General features: G+C 47.5%; 2 protein-coding genes across 5 annotated transcripts in view; one reads left to right on the top strand and one right to left on the bottom strand.

Annotated features, from left to right (window-relative positions):
- cds1 (CDP-diacylglycerol synthase (phosphatidate cytidylyltransferase) 1) overlaps nucleotides 1-5,374 on the top strand; it is a 58,001-nt gene extending 52,627 nt beyond the window's left edge. For all 4 annotated transcript variants that reach the window (XM_055887853.1, XM_055887852.1, XM_055887855.1 and 1 more), the window contains one exon: nucleotides 59-5,374. In XM_055887853.1, coding sequence (XP_055743828.1) covers nucleotides 59-185 — 127 coding nt within the window. In that variant the 3' untranslated portion in view covers nucleotides 186-5,374. The remainder of the gene's footprint in view (nucleotides 1-58) is intronic.
- On the bottom strand, nucleotides 4,912-27,946 carry tmem175 (transmembrane protein 175). Its single transcript, XM_055887851.1, has 11 exons — nucleotides 27,591-27,946; nucleotides 26,855-26,893; nucleotides 26,575-26,672; nucleotides 23,183-23,234; nucleotides 20,998-21,033; nucleotides 19,040-19,123; nucleotides 16,380-16,544; nucleotides 10,339-10,417; nucleotides 8,933-9,068; nucleotides 8,617-8,781; nucleotides 4,912-8,414 (listed from the first exon to the last, which is right to left on the bottom strand). The coding sequence occupies exons 1-11, from the start codon at nucleotides 27,789-27,791 to the stop codon at nucleotides 7,904-7,906; spliced, it is 1,566 nt and encodes a 521-aa protein (XP_055743826.1). The 5' UTR covers nucleotides 27,792-27,946; the 3' UTR covers nucleotides 4,912-7,903.

The following is a 27,946-nucleotide window of genomic DNA, read 5'->3' as shown; positions in this document are numbered from 1 at the left end:
CTCTATGAATCAAACTGACTTCAAAAAGTATTAATGACATGTGATGTCTGTGTTCCAGAGGTCCCAACCCCAGCAAGGTGTTACAGCAGCTGTTGGTCCTGCAGCCAGAGCAGCAGCTCAGTATCTTTAACACCATGAGAGACCGTCTGAGTGACAGGGGAATACTGCCCCCTGCTGCCATGTAGTACACACACACACACACACACACACACACACAGAGAGCGTGTGTCCGAGAGAAAATGTCTTTGGCTGCTGGCGTGTTACTAGATTTACACATCTATTTTTTCTGGATCTATGTCAAGTAATGCGAGGGGGGAAATGGCACAGCAGCCATTTAGGGAGGGGGTGTGGATGACCACACACCATAGCAATCGTCTTTTTTGGGTGATTTCTACCTTCTTCCAGAAACTCTTCTGCTCAGCGACATTTTTTGTTTTTCTTGTTCTTTTAACCAGTCCTCATTATGAGCAACAAGGAGTTACCTTTTACAAATAACAACAATACTTTCGGGACATCGCATGTATCATTGGGACCTGCACGAGCACCTACACCAAAAAACTACAGTAAGCCAATGTAACGCTACCATGCTAACTAGCATTAGCAACATTTTAAAGACTTAAGGCTACGTTGCTCTGAAGAAACAAAGTTGTTCCTAGTTAAGAAGGCATATGGTTTGTTTCATAACGTACTGTAGGGGACAGTGACTGGCGGTCTCCCTGTGGATGGATGGAGATTATTACAGTGATTTTAGCCGAACTGCAGGGGCACATCTTACAGAACCAGGATACCAGCTTGTCCTGGGTTGGTGTTGGCTTGGAGCAACAGCAGGGTCTTATTCACTAGACACCAAACCGAAGAAAACGGACCGAAACAGGGAGGGTACTGACCTGAATTTGTCCAATAAGAAACGTCTGTTTTTCCGTTGCATAACGTTTTGCTACAGTGTGCAGTAATGAACGTTTTTAGACGCTGCCCCAACATGTTGAAGATACTAAACACACTTGACTTGGGCACGGTGTTTATTTAATAATAGTATGTATCTGTCTATATCAGAGATGATGGTCTTCACGTCAACATATCATATACGATCTAAAACATTTAAGCATGTTCCTAAGTCCTGTTGTTCATTACAGCTGAAATAAGATGTTTTTCAGTTTCTAGTTTTACCTTCTGTTAGGTATTGTAACTTGACCTCATGCTATAGATACAGTACCAGTCAAAAGTTTAAACACACCTACTCATTCTAGGGTTTTTCTTTATTTTAATGATTGTCTACATTGTAGAATAATAGTGAAGACATAAACTATGAAATCATGTAGTAACCAAACAAGTGTTAATCAAATCTAAATATAATTTCTATTTGAGATTCTTCAAAGTAGCCACCCTTTGCCTTGATGACAGCTTTGCACACTATTGCCATTCTCTTAACTAGCTTCATGAGGTAGTCACCTGGAGTGCATTTCAATTAACAGGTTTGCCTTGTTAAAAGTTAACTTGTGGAATTTCTTTCCTTAATGCATTTGAGCCAATCAGTTGTGTTGTGACAAGGTAGGAGTGGTATACAGAAGATCGCCCTATTTGGTAAAAGACCAAGTCCATATTATAGAAAGAACAGCTCAAATAAGCAAAGAGAAACAACAGTCCATCATTACTTTAAGACATGAAGGTCAGTCAATCCGGAACATTTCGAGAACTTTGAATGTTTCTACAAGTGCAGTCAACTGTTCAGAAGAGACTGCATGAATCAGGCCTTCATGGTTGATTTGCTGCAACAACAAAAAAACACACCAATAAGAAGAAGAGACTTGCTTGGGCCAAGAAACAAGAGCAATGGACATTAGACCGGTGGAAATCTGTCCTTTTGGTCTGATGAGTCCAAATTTGAGATTTTTGGGTCCAACCGCCGTGTCTTTGAAGAGCTGAACGGATGATCTCCGAATGTGTGGTTCCCACATGAAGCAGGGAGGAGGAGGTGTGGTGCTTTGCTGGTGACACTGATTTATTTAGAATTCAAGGCACACTTAACCAGCATGGCTGCCACAGGATTCTGTAGTGATACGCCATCCAATCTGGTTTGCGCTTAGTGGGACTAATTTATTTTTCAACAGGACAATGACCCAACACACCTCCAGGCTATGTAAGGGCTATTTGACCAAGAAGGAGAGTGATGGAGTGCTGCATCAGATGACCTGTCCTCCACAATCACCCGACCTCAACCCAGTTGAGATGGTTTGGGATGAGTCGGACCGCAGAGTGAAGGAAAAGCAGCCGCCAACAAGTGCTCAGCATATGTGGGAACTCCAAGACTGTTTGAAAAGCATTCCAGGTGAATCTGGTTGAGAGAATACCAAGAGTGTGCAAAGCTGTCATCAAAGCAAAGGGTGGCTACTTTGAAGAATCTAAAATAAAATATATTTTGGTTACTACATGATTCCATATTTGTTATTTCATAGTTTTGACGTCTTCACTGTTATTTTACAATGTAGAAAATAGTAAAAATAAAGAAAAAAACTTAAATGAGTAGGTGTGTCCAAACCTTTGACTGGTACTGTATTTCTGTAGCTATTGACACTTGACCTCAGTATGGATCACTGTAAACAAACGCAGAAAAATGTGTAATTTGCTAAATTTCCCAAAATCCTAGTTGTAATACTCCCCAAAAATCAGGAGGGAATAAGCAAGAAATCCGATTATCGTCCAACCGGGATTTCTGGGAAAGTTACCAGAATTTGGCAACTATAGCAACCAGCATACACTGTGTACATATCTCCAATGTATTACTGTACATAAGAATACATATTTATCTGAACAAAGACCTAATATCAAATCTGGTAGTCTTTAAACTATATGCAAAACAATACAACGGGATGTTATTTATCTGTAGCCATAGCATTAATAAACTGTGGTTGAATAGGTAGCTAGGTGGGGGGGATATAAACTTTTTTGGGGGGGACATATATTGACATATAAGGTGAACTGGTGGCTGCTGATGTGAGAATGTGCGGGGTGAAAGAAATCATTTTTTGCTACCTTTTTATGTCTAGCCTGTTAAACAATTATTATAGTTGATTGCCCATCTCTCTTCAGCTGAGCTGAACCATTCAACAGTTCCAATATTCCTATAAATTTTCTTACCAGACTCGATCTTTTGTCAAATTTGTAAAAATAACAATATTTTAGAAGTCTACTTATTTGTTGTGCTGCTCTTAAAGGGTTAGTATTGACAGAATTCAAGATATTTTGGTAACATTTCATGTTATGATTGCAGTGTGAGGCGAATTACACACACTGTGGCCAGTTTATTAGGTACACCACCTCGTTCACATAAATGCTTTGCTCCTACAGACGGTGAGTCATGTGGCCGTAGTTTGCTATATAAAACAGGCATCGAGACATTCAGTTACTGTTCCATTGAGCGTTAGAATGGTGACCTAAGTGACTGATCGTCGGTTCCAGTATCTCAGAAACGGCCTCCTGGGCTTTTCACTCATGGCAGTCAGCGGCAGTCCTGTGGGCGAAAATAGCTTGTTGAAGAGCGGTCGAAGGAGAATGGCAAGAATCGTGCGGGCAACAAACAACGGCGCAGTATAACAGTGGTGTGCAGAACGGCATCTTGGAACGCACAACTCGTCGGACCGGGTTCCACTCCTATCAGTTAAAAACAAGAAGAAGCTGCTCCAGTGGACACGCCATCACCGACACTGAACAATTGAAGAGTGGAAAAACATTGCCTGGTCTGACAAAACCCAGTTCCTGGTGCATCATGCTGATGGCAAAGTCAGGATTTAGCATAAGCAGCATGGCCCCATCCTGCCTGGTGGTGATGTAGGGAATGTTTTCCTGGCGCACGTTAGGTCCCTTGATACCAATTTGAGCAATGTTTCCACGCCCCGAATAATTCAGGCTGTTCTGGAAGCAAAGGGGACTCCAACCTGGTACTAGATGGGTGTACCTAATCAACTGGAAACTGAGTGTATATAAAGTATATTATATTCAGAAGAGTAGCTGTGTCTCAAATGTGGTTGATTTGAATCTATAAAAGGCATATGGGATGGGATTTCTGTGTTGGGCTGGTATTCAATCAAAACGCCAGTACAGGAAAATCTGCCCTGTGGGAAAACCATTACCACCCTGAGAAACATGAAAGTCGTGATTGATAAACGATGTTTATTGGTCGAAAAATAATCAAAACAAACTATTTGAATGATTCAAAAGGTGCTTTTTTTTTGTTGCACTGGAGAGAGAAAAAATCCATCCTGTGTCTTTTGATTGATTGAATTTAACCCTTCATCTGTTCTGATTAGCAGAGATACTTCCAGAAACATTTAACAAAGCACGGTCTGAAACACTGATTATCCTCTGGGTTTTTACGTATTTAGTTGTGCTTTATGCAATTGCAAAAGTTGGGGTCTCATGTCCTTTTACCTTTTTTTAATTATCTTTTGACTATTTTTCTTTCTTTGATTGCTTATGCAGAATTGTTTTCTAATAAATTTATAGCTTTTTGAAGTGGGGTAAGATTGAAAAGTTTACGTTGTATTGTGAAATAGAGTTTAGATAATATATACACATACAAGCATTTCATTACACCAGCAATAACATTTGATTTGACACACACACAGTGCTGTATGAAAGCATTGTGTTGTGACGCTATATTCTGTATGGAGGTGAATAAATACTTTTTTTTTTCTCCCCTTTACAAAAATATACATCTCTTGAGAATCTGAATTCATGAAGAAATATATTTTCACCAGTTAAACCCTCAAGGAAGCAAAAAAAATAATCCTAAACTGGTTTGGTGTCGAACTCGGGGCCTGTATTTTCTAAGAGAGAACGACTGCTGATCCTGGATCAGTTCTCTGGACGGAGTATGAATGCAGGATCAGTATGTTATCAAAAAAAGACAGTGCCTTTTTTTTTTTAAAGCAGTTTATTGATTATTTTAAAAAGGACTTGCAGTGATTGACACGGCACTTGTATAGCTTAATCTCTTGGGACAGATGTACGTAAACATAACTGGTACTGTGGAATGGGGGGGGGGGGGGGGGACGAGCAGCAGTAGCTTTGCAAAGAGAGAGGGTGGAGCTTCTCGTTGCAGTTCAGCTCATTTTAAAACACGCATGGACCCAGAACTTCAAGCAGCTGACCAATTACGCAAGACATTAGTTCCCTTATTTGAGCTCTAAAAGCAGACAACACTGAGGCATTCTGAATTAAAGTGCTTTTTCAACATCACAAAACAGTATTGCAGCAATAACAGTGATCTCTGACCTTTTTATAGGGGGGAAAATACGTCACATCCAGAATATTGCGAAAGAAAAAAAACATGTTTTACATTGCACATCTATATTAAATAAATCACTGTCTGTAACCATGTCTTGGTCATTTCATTGTATGTCATACTATATGGTTTGATTTTACATGGCCCAGTAATGTAAAAAAAAATCTGAAATGAATCTACTCTGAGGAGTACAGCATATTGTCTGGACAGATGAGAAATGGCTATTCATGAAGCACAACATATACATATATATTTTTTTACTTCATTTAAAAATGTAAAACACAAATGTAACCTAGCCTGAGCAGAACGAATGCTACTAAATCATAACAAAATGGGACCTTTTTCAGCTAATGCCAGGCATAAGCTACACATTTCCTATGAACTTGGGTTAGGATCATCAGTACGTCGGGATTCTGGTCGTTTGAGAGGTCAAGGACACAACGGATGTCGGCTCTTCCGTTCCCCAGACCTTTTGTCGGCTTTCCCGATTTTACATTTTCTGACATGTCTTAAAATGTTGGTCGTGCATCTTGTAGTATGAGCAGTGGTGTACGACGCGATTGGGCAAGGGGTCTGATGCCAATGAGACCTAAAGAGACGGTGAAGAGAGACGCAACAACACGCCCGGTGTGGACCGAGGTGATGGGAGTCTGATTGGTGGAGCTGTGGAAAGAACACAGCTGCCTTTTCAAATGGGTGAGTTGGTGTTACATGGCCCGATGAACAGCGTTGCAATTCTTTTCCCCCAATGGTCCTTAACGTGAAATCTCCACGCACCGGGGCCATGCAAAATAAACTCCACCAATTTCATGTCATTATTTAATATAGTCCTTATTCTGCGCCTCCATCGGTTTCTTCACTCCAATAAAACAGCTGTTTGTGTTATGACATTTTATTTCTATGACAACGGAGAAAACACTGGGTAGGATCAAGTAGGGAATCACAGTGTAACGTGAGCACCCACGTCCCGGGGCTGAACATGGACGGAATTAAAGATTTGTGACGAGGGGGGGGGGGGGGGGGGAAAACAAACGGGAAATGTAAACAATTGCAAGTTAAGATTTTAGAAGTATTGTAGTGTATGCCCAGCATAGGGATTTGCAATATTATGAGCTGACCCAACAACACATTGAGAGTACATTCCTGTGGACGGTTATTATAGTATTCTGAACTGAAGAAAAGTGAAGTTACCCTGTTGGTCAGATTCATGCTGTTCACCCACTGTTTCATGTTATAGGAAGGGGAAAAAACTATTTGTAGAATTTATACTCGGTCAATATGAGCAGTGAGTGAATGTTGGACGGGCAGTGCACATGAGGACTACCATGTTTATCTGCATGTTGGGAAGTGGACATGAATATTCAGAATGAATGAAACCCCAAAATTAACTAGCCTGAAATTCAGTCTGTGGTAACATTTCACTCCTTTGACTCAGGGGTCACGTTAATGCAGAATTCTGCGTTGTTCACCACAACGCAAAAAAATGTATTTTAAAACGCATGAGTAAATAAGAATTTGTTCTAAACTGACTTTAAAATATATATATACTTTTTAATGAGAAATATCTTGTTGCGTTTTGGAAACGCAGTTCTAAAATGCTTCTTATTGTAATTTCTGCTCGAGAATCAGACTAATTTTGTCCTTCAGTTGCACTTCTCCACTTGGATGAGAATTCACCAGCGGACATTTTATCAGAAGACAGCGCTCTGACTGTGTAGCGTACTCTTCTCCGGTACAATGATTAACTTTAAGAAAAACATTAGGAGCTGGCTACATTCTTTCCGTGATAAACTGAAATCGGATGGCCATGCATCGTTTTAGCAAAAACAAATACCTTGCTTTTTAATTGTAAGCTCATTTACTTGAGTGACTGCTAGCCAAATAGCGTTTGCACTTCTGTTGTCATCTGATGAAAATGAAGCTGTTTTGTGAATGTGTTGCACTAATGTATTTCCTGTGAAGGAAAACTATACCTGCACGCCCCTGATCACTCTATTGAAGCAAACAACAGAAACTTGACTTTCAATATTAAAAACGCAGGTGAAATGGTTTAAAATGCAGATTTCTGAACTCTTAACACGACCCCTGTGCCTTGTCAGGCCAAACATGTTTGGAATATAATGTTGGCACAAACAGACTAGATTCTCAACGGTAAACAATAAACCATTATTCAAGAAGTCAGATAAAAATGGAGGGCTGTCAATTACATTGGTTGTACTCTCCACTTCTCTGGTTCAGTGCCATTTCCCTTAAACTACCAGCTTACCGTGGGACCAATTCCATTCCATTTCACTTGACATTTAAACTTGACTTACATAAACCAATTTGAAAAGAAAATTACTCATCAATACAAACTGAATGTGCAGTTCAAATGGAATCAACCTCAGAGGTCAAGACGAGCTGTAGCTACTGTACATCTGTCCGACAGACCACGTCCCCAGTCCAGAGCCTGTATTCACAAAGCTGATCTAGGATCAGCTACCCACTCGTCCATATAATCTTATTCATTATATACACATTATGATATAAATGTCAAAACTGAGCCTAGATCAGCACTCCTACTAGGCAACATTTGTGAATACAGACCCAGAGCAAATTGACCATCTAGCTAGATGACAACCACTAAGTGATCATGGTATTGAAGGGCATCCTAGCCTCCTCTTCCTCCTCTTCCTCCAGAGCACTCCTCGTCTCCGGCCCATCGGGGCAGAATATGAGGCGCAGCAGCGCCAGCCCGCCTCTGACCAGCAGCCTCAGCAACAGGAAAGCAAACGGCACCGTAATCTCCATCAGGTGGAAAATGGACGCGCTGAACTTACTGAGAATACAGGTGAGGAAGAAGGTCCCGAGGGCCACGCACGGGTACAGCGCCAGCTTGGCCAACATGAAGGCGTGCTCGCGGCCGCCGTAACGCACATAAGGGTGTAGCGTCTCGCGTTCGCTGAACAACGCCGCCACCCAGATGGCGAGCTGGAAGACGCCGGCAAAGAAGATGATGACGCAGCTGATCTGGATGGCCTCCAGCTCGTTGCGGGAGTTACGGGGGAACTCGTGGGTCAGCTGGTAGGCCAAGGGCAGGCCCCCTACGAAGGCCAGAGAGAAGGTGTTGAGGAGGCCCATGAAACGAGTGGTCCTGGATGAAAAGAGAGAGACTGAGGTAAAGGTAAAACACCCACGTCACAGTCATTGTGAGTAAAACTTTCCCAAATACACAACAGTATAATTCTAATGTACTAATTTTCTTTGCCTTTAACCTGACAAATGCAGATGTAAAAAAATAAATAATAATAATTAAAACAATATTTAATTGATGAATTGAATTTGTTCTGTATTACCTGGTGACGTGAAGGAAGAGAGAGTGATGGACGAACCAGAGGAGAGCCACGGTAGCGAAGGAGCCAAAATAGGCCAGGTACTCTGGACCATAGTTCTGCAGGGCCGCCACCAGACTCCCACCATACTGTTTCTGGACCATCACTGGGTCGGGTACATTGTCCTCACTGGGGGGGGGGGGAAGAGATGATCATCTTTACCATCATTATTTTACAGGGCTCCTCCCTGCTTAAATAAACATTTGACAAATTAGCATCATTTAAATTACAACAATATTCATCTTCGTCTGCCTGCCCGCTCAAAACAGAAAACACTAACCATATATCTAAGATGAGTAGAGTAGCTACGATGGCGAACACGCCATCGCTGAAGGCCTCCACCCTCTCCTTGCTGAGGGGTTCGTTTGGATGGTACGTATAGAACATCATGGAATCTGGCGTCTCCTCCACCTGGCCTGAGAGGTAACAGCACATCAACATACACCACCTGACCAGGAAGTATGTGGACACCTGCTCGTCAAACATCTCATTCTAAAACCTTGGGTATTAATATGGAGTTGGTCCCCCCCCTTTTGCTGCTATAACATCCTCCACTCCTCTGGGAAGGCTTTCCAGTATATGTTGGAACATTGCTGCGGGGACTTGCTTCCATTCAGACACAAGAGCGTTAGTGATGTTGGGCGATTCGGCCTGGCTCGCTGTCGGCGTTCCAATTCATCCCAGGGTCTGTGCAGGCCAATCAAGTACCTCCAGATCGATCTCGACAAACCATTTCTGTATGGACCTCGCTTTGTGCAGGGGGGCATTGTCATGCTTGAACAGTAAAGGGCCTTCCCCAAACTGTTGCCACAAAGTTGGAAACACAGAATTGTCTAGAATGTCATTGTATGTGGTAGCGTTAAGATTTCTCTTCACTGAAACTAAGGTGCCCAAACCATGAAAAACAGCCCCAGACCATTATTCCTCCTCCACCAAACTTTACAGTTGGCACTATGCATTGGGACAGGTAGCGTTCTCCTGGCATCCGCCAAAACCAGATTTGTCCGTCGGACTGCCAGATGGTGAAGTGTGATTCATCACTCCAGACAACGCGTTTCCACTGTTCCAGAGTCCAATGGTGGTGAGCTTTACACCACTCCAGCCGACGCTTGGCATTGCACATGGTGATCTTAGGCTTGTGTGTAGCTGCTCGGCCATGGAAACCCATTTCAGTTGACTGAGGGCAGCTTTAGCAGGGCAGAAATTTGACAAACTGACTTGGAAAGGTGGTATTCTATGACGGTGTCACGTTGAAAGTCACTGAGCTCTTCAGTAAGGCCATTCTACTGCCAATGTTTGTCTATGGAGATTGCATGGCTGTGTGCTATATTTTATACACCTGTCAGCAATGGGTGTGGCTGAAATAGCCAAAACAACTCATTTGAAGGGGTGTCCACACACATACACTATATATACAGAAGTAAAGTCAACATAACCTGTGTAACACTCAGGTGTATAACAGCAGTCTGGGGCCTTCTATATATTTGGCCTGAACACAACAGATCTCTTCAACTTACAAATTAAATATATTATAATTTAACGGTAGTTAACATCTGTCTTCTTCAACCTCAATGTACTGTTAGGTTATTTGTTTATACCCAACATTAGACAATCTAAATAATAAAGAATCTCAACCTTATTGCAACCTAAAACGTAGCAATTAGCGTCCATGTATAACGTACTCACCGATTGCTTTGCTGCGGCACCATTTTAGAGACTGAGAGATGTAAGGCAGGAAGATTACGATGGCTAGGATCACATAGGACTGAAAGACAACGGGAGAACGTCAGTAATGACATGGGACTGAAGAGAACATCTTGTCACAAGAGGCTAAGACTGATTGAATTATTACTAAATTAATTATGTTTATAAGCAGTTTTTACAAGCAGACTGTAACAAAACATTGATAACAGATATCCCACTGGGGAAAAAACTGTTTGAATCAAAATGTATATCAGAACTAGATGTTGAACTGACGTGTGTACTCAGTGGGATAAGAGCTAACCGAGATTAAAAGATGGTACAGGTTTTTGTGACATCGCTAGGAGACTATGGACCGTCAAGTTACACCTCACTGGGTTAACAGTTCTAACAATACTACCCTGCATACCTCACTGGGGCAACAGTTCTAACAATACTACCCTGCATACCTCACTGGGGCAATAGTTCTAACAATACTGCCCTGCATACCTCACTGGGGCAACAGTTCTAACAATACTGCCCTGCATACATCACTGGGGCAATAGTTCTAACAATACTGCCCTGCATACCTCACTGGGGCAACAATACTGCCCTGCATACCTCACTGGGGCAACAGTTCTAACAATACTGCCCTGCATACCTCACTGGGGCAATAGTTCTACCAATACTGCCCTGCATACCTCACTGGGACAATAGTTCTACCAATACTACCCTGCATACCTCACTGGGGCAACAATACTGCCCTGCATACCTCACTGGGGCAACAGTTCTAACAATACTGCCCTGCATACCTCACTGGGGCAACAATACTGCCCTGCATACCTCACTGGGGCAACAATACTGCCCTGCATACCTCACTGGGGCAATAGTTCTAACAATACTACCCTGCATATCTCACTGGGGCAACAATACTGCCCTGCATACCTCACTGGGGAAACAGTTCTAACAATACTGCCCTGCATACCTCACTGGGGCAATAATACTGCCCTGCATACCTCACTGGGGCAACAATACTGCCCTACATACCTCACTGGGACAACAGTTCTAACAATACTACCCTACACACCTCACTGGGGAAACAGTTCTAACAATACTACCCTGCATACCTCACTGGGGAAACAGTTCTAACAATACTGCCCTGCATACCTCACTGGGGCAACAGTTTTACCAATACTGCCCGACACACCTCACTGGGGCAACAGTTCTAACAATACTGCCCTGCATACCTCACTGGGGCAATAGTTCTAACAATACTGCCCTGCACACCTCACTGGGGCAACAGTTCTACCAATACTACCCTGCATACCTCACTGGGGCAACAGTTCTAACAATACTACCCTGCATACCTCACTGGGGCAATAGTTCTAACAATACTGCCCTGCATACCTCACTGGGGCAATAGTTCTAACAATACTGCCCTGCATACCTCACTGGGGCAACAATACTGCCCTGCATACCTCACTGGGGCAACAGTTCTAACAATACTGCCCTGCATACCTCACTGGGGCAACAATACTGCCATGCATACCTCACTGGGGCAACAGTTCTAACAATACTGCCCTGCATACCTCACTGGGGAAACAGTTCTAACAATACTGCCCTGCATACCTCACTGGGGCAATAATACTGCCCTGCATACCTCACTGGGGCAACAATACTGCCCTACATACCTCACTGGGGCAATAGTTCTAACAATACTGCCCTACACACCTCACTGGGGTAATAGTTCTAACAATACTGCCCTGCATACATCACTGGGGCAACAATACTGCCCTGCATACCTCACTGGGGCAACAATACTGCCCTACACACCTCACTGGGGCAACAATACTGCCCTACACACCTCACTGGGGCAACAGTTCTAACAATACTACCCTGCATACCTCACTGGGGCAATAGTTCTAACAATACTGCCCTGCATACCTCACTGGGGCAACAGTTCTAACAATACTGCCCTGCATACATCAATGGGGCAATAGTTCTAACAATACTGCCCTGCATACCTCACTGGGGCAACAATACTGCCCTGCATACCTCACTGGGGCAACAGTTCTAACAATACTGCCCTGCATACCTCACTGGGGCAATAGTTCTACCAATACTGCCCTGCATACCTCACTGGGACAACAATACTGCCATGCATACCTCACTGGGGCAACAGTTCTACCAATACTACCCTGCATACCTCACTGGGGCAACAATACTGCCCTGCATACCTCACTGGGGCAACAGTTCTAACAATACTGCCCTGCATACCTCACTGGGGCAACAATACTGCCCTGCATACCTCACTGGGGCAACAATACTGCCCTGCATACCTCACTGGGGCAATAGTTCTAACAATACTACCCTGCATATCTCACTGGGGCAACAATACTGCCCTGCATACCTCACTGGGGAAACAGTTCTAACAATACTGCCCTGCATACCTCACTGGGGCAATAATACTGCCCTGCATACCTCACTAGGGCAACAATACTGCCCTACATACCTCACTGGGGCAATAATACTGCCCTGCATACCTCACTAGGGCAACAATACTGCCCTACATACCTCACTGGGACAACAGTTCTAACAATACTACCCTACACACCTCACTGGGGAAACAGTTCTAACAATACTACCCTGCATACCTCACTGGGGAAACAGTTCTAACAATACTGCCCTGCATACCTCACTGGGGCAATAATACTGCCCTGCATACCTCACTAGGGCAACAATACTGCCCTACATACCTCACTGGGACAACAGTTCTAACAATACTACCCTACACACCTCACTGGGGAAACAGTTCTAACAATACTACCCTGCATACCTCACTGGGGAAACAGTTCTAACAATACTGCCCTGCATACCTCACTGGGGCAACAGTTTTACCAATACTGCCCGACACACCTCACTGGGGCAACAGTTCTAACAATACTGCCCTGCATACCTCACTGGGACAATAGTTCTAACAATACTGTCCTGCATACCTCACTGGGGCAATAGTTCTAACAATACTGCCCGACACACCTCACTGGGGCAACAGTTCTAACAATACTGCCCTGCATACCTCACTGGGGCAATAGTTATAACAATACTGCCCTGCACACCTCACTGGGGCAACAGTTCTACCAATACTACCCTGCATACCTCACTGGGGCAACAGTTCTACCAATACTACCCTGCATACCTCACTGGGGCAACAGTTCTAACAATACTACCCTGCATACCTCACTGGGGCAATAGTTCTAACAATACTGCCCTGCATACCTCACTGGGGCAATAGTTCTAACAATACTGCCCTGCATACCTCACTGGGGCAACAATACTGCCCTGCATACCTCACTGGGGCAACAGTTCTAACAATACTGCCCTGCATACCTCACTGGGGCAACAATACTGCCCTGCATACCTCACTGGGGAAACAGTTCTAACAATACTGCCCTGCATACCTCACTGGGGCAATAATACTGCCCTGCATACCTCACTGGGGCAACAATACTGCCCTACACACCTCACTGGGGTAATAGTTCTAACAATACTGCCCTACATACCTCACTGGGGTAACAGTTCTAACAATACTGCCCTACATACCTCACTGGGGCAATAGTTCTAACAATACTGCCCTACACACCTCACTGGGGCAATAGTTCTAGCAATACTGCCCTGCATACCTCACTGGGGCAACAATACTGCCCTACACACCTCACTGGGGCAACAGTTCTAACAATACTGCCCTGCATACCTCACTGGGGCAACAGTTCTACCAATACTGCCCTGCATACCTCACTGGGGCAATAGTTCTAACAATACTGCCCTGCATACCTCACTGGGGCAACAATTCTAACAATACTGCCCTGCATACCTCACTGGGGCAACAATACTGCCCTGCATACCTCACTGGCGCAACAGTTCTAACAATACTGCCCTGCATACCTCACTGGGGCAACAATACTGCCCTGCATACCTCACTGGGGAAACAGTTCTAACAATACTGCCCTGCATACCTCACTGGGGCAATAATACTGCCCTGCATACCTCACTGGGGCAACAATACTGCCCTACATACCTCACTGGGGCAATAGTTCTACCAATACTACCCTGCATACCTCACTGGGGCAATAGTTCTAACAATACTGCCCTACACACCTCACTGGGGTAATAGTTCTAACAATACTGCCCTACATACCTCACTGGGGCAACAGTTCTAACAATACTGCCCTACATACCTCACTAGGGCAATAGTTCTAACAATACTGCCCTACACACCTCACTGGGGCAATATTTCTAACAATACTGCCCTGCATACCTCACTGGGGCAACAATACTGCCCTACACACCTCACTGGGGTAACAGTTCTAACAATACTGCCCTGCATACCTCACTGGGGCAACAATACTGTCCTACACACCTCACTGGGGCAATAGTTCTAACAATACTGCCCTGCATACCTCACTGGGGCAACAATACTGCCCTACACACCTCACTGGGGTAACAGTTCTAACAATACTGCCCTGCATACCTCACTGGGGCAATAGTTCTAACAATACTGCCCTGCATACCTCACTGGGGCAATAGTTCTAACAATACTGCCCTACACACCTCACTGGGGTAACAGTTCTAACAATACTGCCCTACACACCTCACTGGGGTAACAGTTCTAACAATACTACCCTGCATACCTCACTGGGGCAATAGTTCTAACAATACTGCCCTGCATACCTCACTGGGGCAATAGTTCTAACAATACTGCCCTGCATACCTCACTGGGGCAACAATTCTAACAATACTGCCCTGCATACCTCACTGGGGCAACAATACTGCCCTACATACCTCACTGGGGCAATAGTTCTACCAATAATACCCTGCATACCTCACTGGGGCAATAGTTCTAACAATACTGCCCTACACACCTCACTGGGGTAATAGTTCTAACAATACTGCCCTACATACCTCACTGGGGCAACAGTTCTAACAATACTGCCCTACATACCTCACTGGGGCAATAGTTCTAACAATACTGCCCTACACACCTCACTGGGGCAATATTTCTAACAATACTGCCCTGCATACCTCACTGGGGCAACAATACTGCCCTACACACCTCACTGGGGCAATAGTTCTAACAATACTGCCCTGCATACCTCACTGGGGCAACAATACTGCCCTACACACCTCACTGGGGTAACAGTTCTAACAATACTGCCCTGCATACCTCACTGGGGCAATAGTTCTAACAATACTGCCCTGCATACCTCACTGGGGCAATAGTTCTAACAATACTGCCCTACACACCTCACTGGGGTAACAGTTCTAACAATACTACCCTGCATACCTCACTGGGGCAATAGTTCTAACAATACTGCCCTGCATACCTCACTGGGGTAACAGTTCTAACAATACTGCCCTGCATACCTCACTGGGGCAATAGTTCTAACAATACTGCCCTGCATACCTCACTGGGGCAACAATACTGCCCCGCATATCTCACTGGGGAAACAGTTCTAACAATACTGCCCTGCATACCTCACTGGGGCAACAATACTGCCCTGCATACCTCACTGGGGCAATAGTTCTAACAATACTGCCCTACACACCTAACTGGGGCAACAATACTGCCCTGCATACCTCACTGGGGCAACAATACTGCCCTGCATACCTCACTGGGGCAACAATACTGCCCTGCATACCTCACTGGGGCAATAGTTCTAACAATACTGCCCTGCATACCTCACTGGGGCAATAATACTGCCCTACACACCTCACTGGGGCAATAGTTCTAACAATACTGCCCTACACACCTCACTGGGGCAATAGTTCTAACAATACTGCCCTGCATACCTCACTGGGGCAACAGTTCTAACAATACTGCCCTGCATACCTCACTGGGGCAATAATACTGCCCTACACACCTCACTGGGGCAATAGTTCTAACAATACTGCCCTACACACACACAGCTCACTTTTTAGTCTCAGAGAAGAGGAAAAGGGAGAAGCGGAGAAAACAAAAAGAGGACGAGAGAAGAAAACGACTAACTTACTATCTGAAAGAAGATGAATGAGAAGATACTAGCGAAGAAGCACATGATGGGGACCCTCATGATGACCTTCAGGATGTGATGTTTATAGAACACCTGGTTCTCCGACACCTGGATCTGGTCGTTGAGCAGGAACGGGCGGCTGAAGCCGTACACCACTATAACAGCCTGGGGAAGGAGGGAAGTAGAGGGGATGGAGGGAAGTAGAGAGGGATGGAGGGAGGGAAGTAGAGAGGGAGGGAAGTAGGGAAGTAGAGGGAGGGAGGGAAGTAGAGAGGGAGGGAAGTAGAGAGGGAGGGGAGGGAAGTAGAGAGGGAGGGGAGGGAAGTAGAGAGGGAGGGAGGGGAGTAGAGAGGGAGGGAGGGAAGTAGAGAGGGAGGGAGGGGAGTAGAGAGGGAGGGAGGGAAGTAGAGAGGGAGGGGAGTAGAGAGGGAGGGAGGGGAGTAGAGAGGGAGGGAGGGAAGTAGAGAGGGAGGGAGGGGAGTAGAGAGGGAGGGAGGGAAGTAGAGAGGGAGGGAGGGGAGTAGAGAGGGGTGGAAGTAGGGAAGTAGAGAGGGAGGGAGGAGAGTAGAGAGGGAGGGAGGGAAGTAGAGAGGGAGGGAGGGAAGTAGAGAGGGAGGGAGGGAAGTAGAGAGGGAGGGAGGGAAGTAGAGAGGGAGGGAGGGGAGTAGAGAGGGAGGGAGGGGAGTAGAGAGGGAGGGAGGGGAGTAGAGAGGGAGGGAGGGGAGTAGAGAGGGAGGGAGGGAAGTAGAGAGGGAGGGAGGGAAGTAGAGGGAGGGAGGGGAGTAGAGAGGGAGGGGAGGGAAGTAGAGAGGGAGGGGAGGGAAGTAGAGAGGGAGGGAGGGAAGTAGAGAGGGAGGGAGGGGAGTAGAGAGGGAGGGAGGGGAGTAGAGAGGGAGGGAGGGAAGTAGAGAGGGAGGGAGGGGAGTAGAGAGGGAGGGAGGGAAGTAGAGATGGAGGGAGGGAGGGAAGTAGAGGAGGGAAGTAGAGAGGGAGGGAGGGGAGTAGAGAGGGAGGGAGGGGAGTAGAGAGGGAGGGAGGGGAGTAGAGAGGGAGGGAGGGAAGTAGAGAGGGAGGGAGGGGAGTAGAGAGGGAGGGAGGGAAGTAGAGAGGGAGGGAGGGGAGTAGAGAGGGAGGGAGGGGAGTAGAGAGGGAGGGAGGGGAGTAGAGAGGGAGGGAGGGAAGTAGAGAGGGAGGGAGGGAAGTAGAGAGGGAGGGAGGGGAGTACAGAGGGAGGGAGGGGAGTAGAGAGGGAGGGAGGGGAGTAGAGAGGGAGGGAGGGAAGTAGAGAGGGAGGGAGGGGAGTAGAGAGGGAGGGAGGGAAGTAGAGAGGGAGGGAGGGAAGTAGAGAGGGAGGGAGGGGAGTAGAGAGGGAGGGAGGGAAGTAGAGAGGGAGGGAGGGGAGTAGAGAGGGGTGGAAGTAGGGAAGTAGAGAGGGAGGGAGGAGAGTAGAGAGGGAGGGAGGGAAGTAGAGAGGGAGGGAGGGGAGTAGAGAGGGAGGGAGGGGAGTAGAGAGGGAGGGAGGGGAGTAGAGAGGGAGGGAGGGAAGTAGAGAGGGAGGGAGGGGAGTAGAGAGGGAGGGAGGGAAGTAGAGGAGGGAAGTAGAGAGGGAGGGAGGGAAGTAGAGAGGGAGGGAGGGAAGTAGAGAGGGAGGGAGGGAAGTAGAGGGAGGGAGGGGAGTAGAGAGGGAGGGAGGGGAGTAGAGAGGGAGGGAGGGGAGTAGAGAGGGAGGGAGGGGAGTAGAGAGGGAGGGAGGGGAGTAGAGAGGGAGGGAGGGGAGTAGAGAGGGAGGGAGGGGAGTAGAGAGGGAGGGAGGGAAGTAGAGGAGGGAAGTAGAGAGGGAGGGAGGGAAGTAGAGAGGGAGGGAGGGAAGTAGAGAGGGAGGGGAGGGAAGTAGAGAGGGAGGGAGGGGAGTAGAGAGGGAGGGAGGGAAGTAGAGAGGGAGGGAGGGGAGTAGAGAGGGAGGGAGGGAAGTAGAGAGGGAGGGAGGGGAGTAGAGAGGGAGGGAGGGGAGTAGAGAGGGAGGGAGGGAAGTAGAGGAGGGAAGTAGAGAGGGAGGGAGGGAAGTAGAGAGGGAGGGAGGGAAGTAGAGAGGGAGGGGAGGGAAGTAGAGAGGGAGGGAGGGGAGTAGAGAGGGAGGGAAGGGAAGTAGAGAGGGAGGGAGGGGAGTAGAGAGGGGTGGAAGTAGGGAAGTAGAGAGGGAGGGAGGAGAGTAGAGAGGGAGGGAGGGAAGTAGAGAGGGAGGGGAGGGAAGTAGAGAGGGAGGGAGGGGAGTAGAGAGGGAGGGAGGGAAGTAGAGGAGGGAAGTAGAGAGGGAGGGAGGGAAGTAGAGAGGGAGGGAGGGAAGTAGAGGGAGGGAGGGGAGTAGAGAGGGAGGAAGGGGAGTACAGAGGGAGGGAGGGGAGTACAGAGGGAGGGAGGGGAGTACAGAGGGAGGGAGGGGAGTAGAGAGGGAGGGAGGGAAGTAGAGAGGGAGGGAGGGAAGTAGAGAGGGAGGGAGGGAAGTAGAGAGGGAGGGAGGGAGGGAAGTAGAGGAGGGAAGTAGAGAGGGAGGGAGGGAGGGGGGAGGGGATTCAACTATAGTTTTACTGTGTAATTACAGCAAGAAAAACAACATGTAATGATGCGGAAGGTTGTGAGTTAAGAAATGACCGTATCCTCACCTGAATGAAGCCTAACACCATGACACAGGCACAGAACAGGAGGATTCCCAAGATGTTCTCAGGAAACGTCGCCATGAGGGAGAACTGCAGAGGGAAACAAATGATGTGTGAAAGGGACTGTGTTCTTACTGAACAAGTTCAGACAGCAACTCCCCATTTCATCAAGTCATCCTATTCAAGTAGGGCCGGGACCATACCAGCCAGTCAGCCAGTCAGTAGGGCCGGGACCATACCAGCCAGTCAGTAGGGCCTTGACCATACCAGCCAGTCAGTAGGGCCGGGACCATACCAGCCAGTCAGTAGGGCCGAGACCATACCAGCCAGTCAGTAGGGCCGGGACCATACCAGCCAGTCAGTAGGGCCGGGACCATACCAGCCAGTCAGTAGGGCCGGGACCATACCAGCCAGTCAGTAGGGCCGGGACCATACCAGCCAGTCAGCCAGTCAGTAGGGCCGGGACCATACCAGCCAGTCAGTAGGGCCGGGACCATACCAGCCAGTCAGTAGGGCCGGGACCATACCAGCCAGTCAGCCAGTCAGTAGGGCCGGGACCATACCAGACAGTCAGCCAGTCAGTAGGGCCGGGACCATACCAGCCAGTCAGCCAGTCAGTAGGGCCGGGACCATACCAGCCAGTCAGCCAGTCAGTAGGGCCGGGACCATACCAGCCAGTCAGCCAGTCAGTAGGGCTGGGACCATACCAGCCAGTCAGTAGGGCCGGGACCATACCAGCCAGAACCAGTCCACCAGTCAGTAGGGCCGGGACCATACCAGCCAGTCAACCAGTCCACCAGTCAGTAGGGCCGGGACCATACCAGCCAGTCAGCCAGTCAGTAGGGCCGGGACCATACCAGCCAGTCAGTAGGGCCGGGACCATACCAGCCAGAACCAGTCCACCAGTCAGTAGGGCCGGGACCATACCAGCCAGTCAACCAGTCCACCAGTCAGTAGGGCCGGGACCATACCAGCCAGTCAAGTAGGGCCGGGACCATACCAGCCAGTCAACCAGTCCACCAGTCAGTAGGGCCGGGACCATACCAGCCAGTCAACCAGTCCACCAGTCAAGTAGGGCCGGGACCATACCAGCCAGTCAACCAGCCAACCAGTCAGTAGGGCCGGGACCATACCAGCCAGTCAACCAGTCCACCAGTCAGTAGGGCCGGGACCATACCAGCCAGTCAAGTAGGGCCGGGACCATACCAGCCAGTCAACCAGTCCACCAGTCAGTAGGGCCGGGACCATACCATACCAGCCAGTCAACCAGTCCACCAGTCAGTAGGGCCGGGACCATACCGGCCAGTCAGCCAGTCAGTAGGGCCGGGACCATACCAGCCAGTCCACCAGTCAGTAGGGCCGGGACCATACCAGCCAGTCAGTAGGGCCGGGAACATACCATACCAGCCAGTCAACCAGTCCACCAGTCAGTAGGGCCGGGACCATACCATACCAGCCAGTCAACCAGTCCACCAGTCAGTAGGGCCGGGACCATACCGGCCAGTCAACCAGTCAGTAGGGCCGGGACCATACCAGCCAGTCAACCAGTCAGTAGGGCCGGGACCATACCAGCCAGTCAACCAGTCAGTAGGGCCGGGACCATACCAGCCAGTCAACCAGTCAGTAGGGCCGGGACCATACCAGCCAGTCAACCAGTCAGTAGGGCCGGGATCATACCAGTATCGCGATACAAAACACAAAACACATTTAACTTGTTTATGAAACACGGCCTTAATGTTGGTAACAAACACATTGTCATCCAGAGTTACATGTATTTATTATCCAGGCTATAGCACACACACTATACATTACATACAGCAGCTTTTTAAAAGGACCAACGATTTGGTCTGCTTCCTGTTTCCATTTTATTTTGCCATGGACAAAATATTGTGATACCTTACCCTATCAGTAAGTCAGTGTAAAGTTCACATCCCCCTGACTGATCAAACATGATTCAGACTCACTGTGTACGGTAGAAAGGTGATAAGCATCATACAAGCCTAGAAGAGAAAAAGGGAAGGTTTAGAACGTTGTGACCACAGTAAAACACATGACTTCACTACATGGTGAATCATACCACCGTTACAATGACAGAAGTGAAACTGTTTTAGTGAGTTAATGAAAGGACATGTCCTATATCCTGACCAACTGGCCCGGTACTTTGATGCTATATCCTGACCAACTGGCCCGGTGCTTTGATGCTATATCCTGACCAACTGGCCCGGTGCTTTGATGCTATATCCTGACCAACTGGCCCGGTGCTATGATGCTATATCCTGACCAACTGGCCCGGTGCTTTGATGCTATATCCTGACCAACTGGCCCGGTGCTATGATGCTATATCCTGACCAACTGGCCCGGTGCTATGATGCTATATCCTGACCAACTGGCCCGGTGCTATGATGCTATATCCTGACCAACTGGCCCGGTGCTATGATGCTATATCCTGACCAACTGGCCCGGTGCTATGATGCTATATCCTGACCAACTGGCCCGGTGCTATGATGCTATATCCTGACCAACTGGCCCGGTGCTATGATGCTATATCCTGACCAACTGGCCCGGTGCTATGATGCTATATCCTGACCAACTGGCCCGGTGCTATGATGCTATATCCTGACCAACTGGCCCGGTGCTTTGATGCTATATCCTGACCAACTGACCCGGTGCTTTGATGCTATATCCTGACCAACTGACCCGGTGCTATGATGCTATATCCTGACCAACTGGCCCGATGCTATGATGCTATATCCTGACCAACTGGCCCGGTGCTATGATGCTATATCCTGACCAACTGGCCCGGTGCTTTGATGCTATATCCTGACCAACTGGCCCGGTGCTATATCCTGACCAACTGGCCCGGTGCTATATCCTGACCAACTGGCCCGGTGCTATATCCTGACCAACTGGCCCGGTGCTTTGATGCTATATCCTGACCAACTGGCCCGATGCTATGATGCTATATCCTGACCAACTGGCCCAGTGCTATGATGCTATATCCTGACCAACTGGCCCGGTGCTATGATGCTATATCCTGACCAACTGGCCCAATGCTATGAAGCTATATCCTGACCAACTGGCCCGGTGCTTTGATGCTATATCCTGACCAACTGGCCCGTTGCTATGATGCTATATCCTGACCAACTGGCCCGGTGCTATGATGCTATATCCTGACCAATTGGCCCGATGCTATGATGCTATATCCTGACCAACTGGCCCGGTGCTTTGATGCTATATCCTGACCAACTGGCCCGGTGCTTTGATGCTATATCCTGACCAATTGGCCCGGTACTATGATGCTATATCCTGACCAACTGGCCCGGTGCTTTGATGCTATATCCTGACCAACTGGCCCGGTGCTTTGATGCTATATCCTGACCAACTGGCCCGGTACTATGATGCTATATCCTGACCAATTGGCCCGGTACTATGATGCTATATCCTGACCAACTGGCCCGGTACTATGATGCTATATCCTGACTAACTGGCCCGGTGCTATATCCTGACCAACTGGCCCGGTGCTTTGATGTTATATCCTGACCAACTGGCCCGGTACTTTGATGTTATATCCTGACGGTTCATGTCCCAAAGTGGGCACACCATATAAGGGGGGCAAATTGAGCCTTTGTGTTGTGACGTGGTGTGATCCAGGGTGGTGTGCTGCAGGGTGGTGTACTGCAGGGTGGTGAGGTATGCTGCAGGGTGGTGTGCTGCAGGGTGGTGTGCTGTGCTGCAGGGTGGTGTGCTGTGCTGCAGGGTGGTGTGCTGTGCTGCAGGGTGGTGTGCTGTGCTGCAGGGTGGTGTGCTGTGCTGCAGGGTGGTGTGCTGTGCTGCAGGGTGGTGTGCTGTGCTGCAGGGTGGTGTGCTGTGCTACAGGGTGGTGTGCTGTGCTACAGGGTGGTGTGCTGTGCTGCAGGGTGGTGTGCTGTGCTGCAGGGTGGTGTGCTGTGCTGCAGGGTGGTGTGCTGTGCTGCAGGGTGGTGTGCTGTGCTACAGGGTGGTGTGCTGTGCTGCAGGGTGGTGAGGTGTGCTGCAGGGTGGTGTGCTGTGCTGCAGGGTGGTGTGCTGTGCTGCAGGGTGGTGTGCTGTGCTGCAGGGTGGTGTGCTGTGCTGCAGGGTGGTGTGGTTTTGAGAACCAGTAGTTCTTACTAGGTTGAGAAGTGCAAGGCAGTCATCAATACGTTCAATGACTTGAAATAACCTGTAAAAACACAGAGAGAAAGACGTGACCATCATCAAGTAATTAAAGAGCAGCAGTAAATTAACAGTAGCGAGACTATATACAGGGGGGGTACCGATACAGAGTCAATGTGCGTGGACACTGGTTATTTGAGGTAGTATGTACATGTAGGTAGAGTTATTAAAGTGACTATGCATAGATGACAACAGAGAGTAGCAGTGGTGTAATGAGGTGGTGAGAGGGGGTGGGGGGGGTGGCACTGCAAATAGTCTGGGTAGCCATTTGACTAAATGTTCAGGAATCTTATGGCTTGGGGGTAGAAGCTGTTTAGAAGCCTCTTGGACCTAGACTTGGCGCTCCGGTACCGCTAGCCGTGCAGTAGCAGAGAGAACAGTCTATGACTAGGGTGGCTGGAGTCTTTGACAATTTTTAGGGCCTTCCTCTGACATGGCCTGGTATAGAGGTCCTGGATGGCAGGAAGCTTGGCCCCAGTGATGTACTGGGCCGTACGCACTGCCATCTGTAGTGCCTTGCGGTCGGAGGCCGAGCAGTTGCCATACCAGGCAGTGATGCTACTAGTCAGGATGCTCTCGATGGTGCAGCTGTAGAACCTTTTGAGGATCTGAGGACCCATGCCAAATATTTTCAGTCTCCTGAGGGGGAATAGGTTTTGTCATGCCCTCTTCACGACTGTCTTGGTGTGCTTGGACCATGTTAGTTTGTTGGTGATGTGGACACCAAGGAACTTGAAGCTCTCAACCTGCTCCACTACAGCCCCGTCGATGAGAATGGGGGTGTGCTCGGTCCTCCTTTTCCTGTAGTCCACAATCATTTCCTTTGTCTTGATCACATGGAGAGAGAGGTTGTTGTCCTGGCACCACACGGCCAGGTCTCTGACCTCCTGCCTATAGGCTGTCTTGTCGTTGTCGATGATCTGGCCTATCACTGTTGTGTCATCGGGAAAATTGAATGATAAGGTTGGGAGTCGTGCCTGGCCATGCAGTCATGAGTGAATAGAGAGTACAGGAGGGGGCTGAGCACACACCCCTGAGGGGCTCCTGTGTTGAGGATCAGCGTGGCGGATGTGTTGTTACCTACCCTTACCACCTGGGGCGGCCCGCCAGGAAGTCCAGGATCCAGTTGCAGAGGGAGGTGTTTAGTCCCAGGGTCCTTAGCTTAGTGATGAGCTTTAAGGACACTATGGTGGTGAACACTGAGCTGTAGTCAATGAATAGCATTCTCATGTAGGTGTTCCTTTTGTCCAGGAGGGAAAGGGCAGTGTGGAGTGCAATAGACATTGCATCATCTGTGGATCTGTTGGAGCGGAATGCAAATTGGAGTGGGTCTAGGGTTTCTGGGATAATGGTGTTGATGTGAGCCATGATCAGCCTTTCAAAGCACTTCATGGCTACAGACGTGAGTGCTACAGGTCGGTAGTGGTTTAGGCAGGTGACCTTAGTGTTCTCGGGCACAGGCACTATGGTGGTCTGCTTAAAACATGTTGGTATTACAGACTCGGACAGGGAGCTGTTGAAAATATCAGAGAAGACACTTGCCAGTTGGTCAGCGCATGCTCACAGTACACGTCCTGGTAATCTGTCTGGCCCTGCGGCCTTATGAATGTTGACCTTTCTAAAGGTCTTACTCACATCGGCTGCGGAGAGCGTGATCACGCTGGTGCTCTCATGCATGTATCAGTGTTATTTGCCTCGAAGCGAGCATAGAAGTAGTTTAGCTCGTCTGGTAGGCTCATTACACTGGGCAGCTCTCGGTTGTGCTTCCCTTTGTAGTCTGTAATAGTTTACAAGCCCTGCCACATCCGACGAGCGTCGGAGCAGGTGAGGTACGATTTGATCTTAGTCCTGTATTGACGCTTTGCCTGTTTGATGCTTTGTCGGAGGGCATAGCGGGACTTCTTATAAGCTTCCGGGTTAGAGTCCCGCTCCTTGAAAGCGGCAGCTCTAGCCTTTAGCTCAGTGCGAATGTTGCCTGTAATCCATGGCTTCTGGTTGGGGTATGTATGTACGGTCACTGTGGGAGCGACGTCATCGATGCACTTATTGATGAAGCTAATAAACAGATGTGGTGTACTCCTCAATGCCATTGGAGGAATACAGGAACATATTCCAGTCTGTGCTAGCAAAACAGTCCTGTAGTTTAGCATTTCCTTCATCTGAACACTTTTTTATTGATCTCGTCACTGGTACTTCCTGTTTAAATTTTTGCTTGTCAGCAGGAATCAGGAATTATGGTCAGATTTGCCAAATGGAGGGCGAAGGCGAGCTTTGTATGCGTCTCTGTGTGTGGAGTATAGGTGGTCCAGAGTTCTTTTCCCTCTGGTTGCACATTTAACATGCTGATAGAAATTTGGTGAAACGGATTTAAGTTTCACCTGCATTAAAGTCCCCGGCTACTAGGAGCGCCGCCTCTGGGTGAGCGTTTTCATGTTTGCTTATGGCGGAATACAGCTCATTCAATGCTATCTTAGTGCCAACCTCTGACTGAGGGGGTATGTAAACAGCTACGAAGAATACAGATGAGAACTCTCTCGGTAGGTAGTGTGGTTTACAGCCTATCATGAGAAACTCTACCTCAGGCGAGCAATAGCTCAAGACTTCCTTAGATATCGTGCATCAGCTGTTATTTACAAAAATACATAGACCGTCGCCCCTTGTCTTACCAGACGCTGCTGTTTTATCCTGCCGGTATAGCGTATAACCAGCCAGCTGTATGTTGATATTGTCGTCATTCAGCCACGACTCCGTGAAGCATAAGATGTTAAAGTTTTTAATGTCCCGTTGGTAGTTTAATCTTCCACGTAACTCATCGATTTTATTGTTCAAAGATTGCACGTTTGCTAGCAGAATTGAGGGTAGTGGGGGTTTATTCGACCATCTTCAAATTCTCAGGAGGCCCACCGCCTCCTCTTCACGCAGATCGGGGCCTGTTCCCGAGGAAGCGGTGTATCCTTCGCGTCGGGCACGTCAGAGTTGTGAAAGAAGAAAAAGGATTCTGCTAGTCCGTGGTGAGTAATCGCAGTCCTGCTGTCTATAAGTTATTTTTGGTCATAAGGACGGTAGCGGCAACATTATGTACAAAATAAGTTTTTTTTAAAGTTACAAACAACGCAGATAAACAAACAAAAAAAACAGTTGAGGGCCACATAAAACGTCTGTCTTCTGCTCCAGCGCCATCTTACTTAATCCAATCTAAATGAGTTTGATGGGTGAAACTAGTCCTGTGGTAACCTTAACTTACACCTATCCAATCAATATAGGCTAACTTTGTGCTTACCTCAAGAGAACAAGAAACAATGGATTATTTGAACAGGGCATACGATAATCATGACCTATGACCTCACCTGATATGAGCAGCCCATGCTACGGTCACTATGAGGAAGGTCATCAGGTACACAGCTATCTTGGTGGTGAGCAGAACCTGCAGACTCTCCTTCAATTCCTACCAGACAGACAGAGATACCTTTTCATTTAAGCGTTTCATCAGATGTTTCTGTATCAATTTTCAGAATATATTATTGGACATATTCTATGCTATATATATATATATATATATATGTGTGTGTGTGTTATCACGTTATTAGCCTACGTATATATTATAGCTTAACTACAAGATTTACCTACCTCGTTATCTTGGACCTTTGTATGTGCAACAGGTAATATCTGCAAATACATAGATAACATCAAATCAAATTGTATTTGTCACATGCTTCGTACACAACAGTGAAATGCGTACATACGGGTAATTTTCCAACAATGCAGAGTTAAAGATAAACATTCAAATATAAATATTTTTTAAATAGTGTGATTAACTTGTTGCTCCATTCCAATAAATATCGAGGGTCTTATTCAGGTGAGACATGATGATCGACGCTTGGTTGCCGACTATTACCCACACTGTATCTGCGAGCTGTTGGCTATAGCGCACGTACCAAGATCACAGTGGGCACATTCGCTATATAACGCAACATTTTGTGACAAAACCATCAGTAGAGTTGAAAATGCGATAGAAACACATTTCATTTATATATTTTTTTATTCCGTGCATGGGAATTGAAACTCAAAAGTGATGTGCACCACGTCATCACGCACACGCTTTTAATTCACAACAGGTCAATTTGATGGAAACATGTTCATTGTTTTTAATGCGTATTTTTGAATATTAGCATGAAAATCTGTCACCAATTGAATGGAAACATGGCTAATGGCTGCCATTTTCACCCTATTCTGGAACTTTGAGGGTTTATGAGTTATGCCCCTCTAGTAATTTAATTTCGATGGTTAGTAGACTGCTACCAGGCTAGAAATGTACATTATGTCCACAGAGTTTCTTAAAATGTCCCTGCTTCTCCCTACCTACCATAACAGTGGCTATGATTGAGATGAGCGCATCACTGTACGCCAGTAGCCTGTGGGAAGACTGCGTACTACTGTGTCCATCCCTCTCCGACGGTGTAACACTCTCCATGAACGAAGAACCATGGCTTCTTAATATCCTCTTTTTCTCCATCTCCTCGTCAACATGATGCTCTATGATCTCGGTGTCGCCGTTTTCTCCCATTTTAACCGATGACGGCAAGATTCAAGTGACAAACGGGGTGGACGGGCGGTGGAGCTGCAAACATCCGAGCACGGGATCTTTGTTTGCAAATAAGAATGACAGCTGAGCTGAGTGGGATCGTGAAGATACCGGAAGAGCCAGTTTAATGGCAAGGC

Source organism: Salvelinus fontinalis, chromosome 28, assembly GCF_029448725.1.
Source record: "Salvelinus fontinalis isolate EN_2023a chromosome 28, ASM2944872v1, whole genome shotgun sequence".
NCBI lineage: Eukaryota > Metazoa > Chordata > Actinopteri > Salmoniformes > Salmonidae > Salvelinus > Salvelinus fontinalis.
Note: the sequence above shows the minus strand (reverse complement) of the source record. Positions and strands in the feature narration are given on the sequence as shown.

Excerpts from the sequence above, each read along its gene's own strand:
- tmem175 (XM_055887851.1), bottom strand. The coding sequence starts at position 27,791 with ATGGGAGAAAACGGCGACACCGAGATCATAGAGCATCATGTTGACGAG. Across the intron at positions 26,673-26,854 it reads CAAAGGTCCAAGATAACGAG|GAATTGAAGGAGAGTCTGCA; the intron begins GTAGGTAAATCT and ends TCTGTCTGGTAG. Across the intron at positions 8,415-8,616 it reads CTCTTCCTTCACGTCACCAG|GACCACTCGTTTCATGGGCC; the intron begins GTAATACAGAAC and ends CTTTTCATCCAG.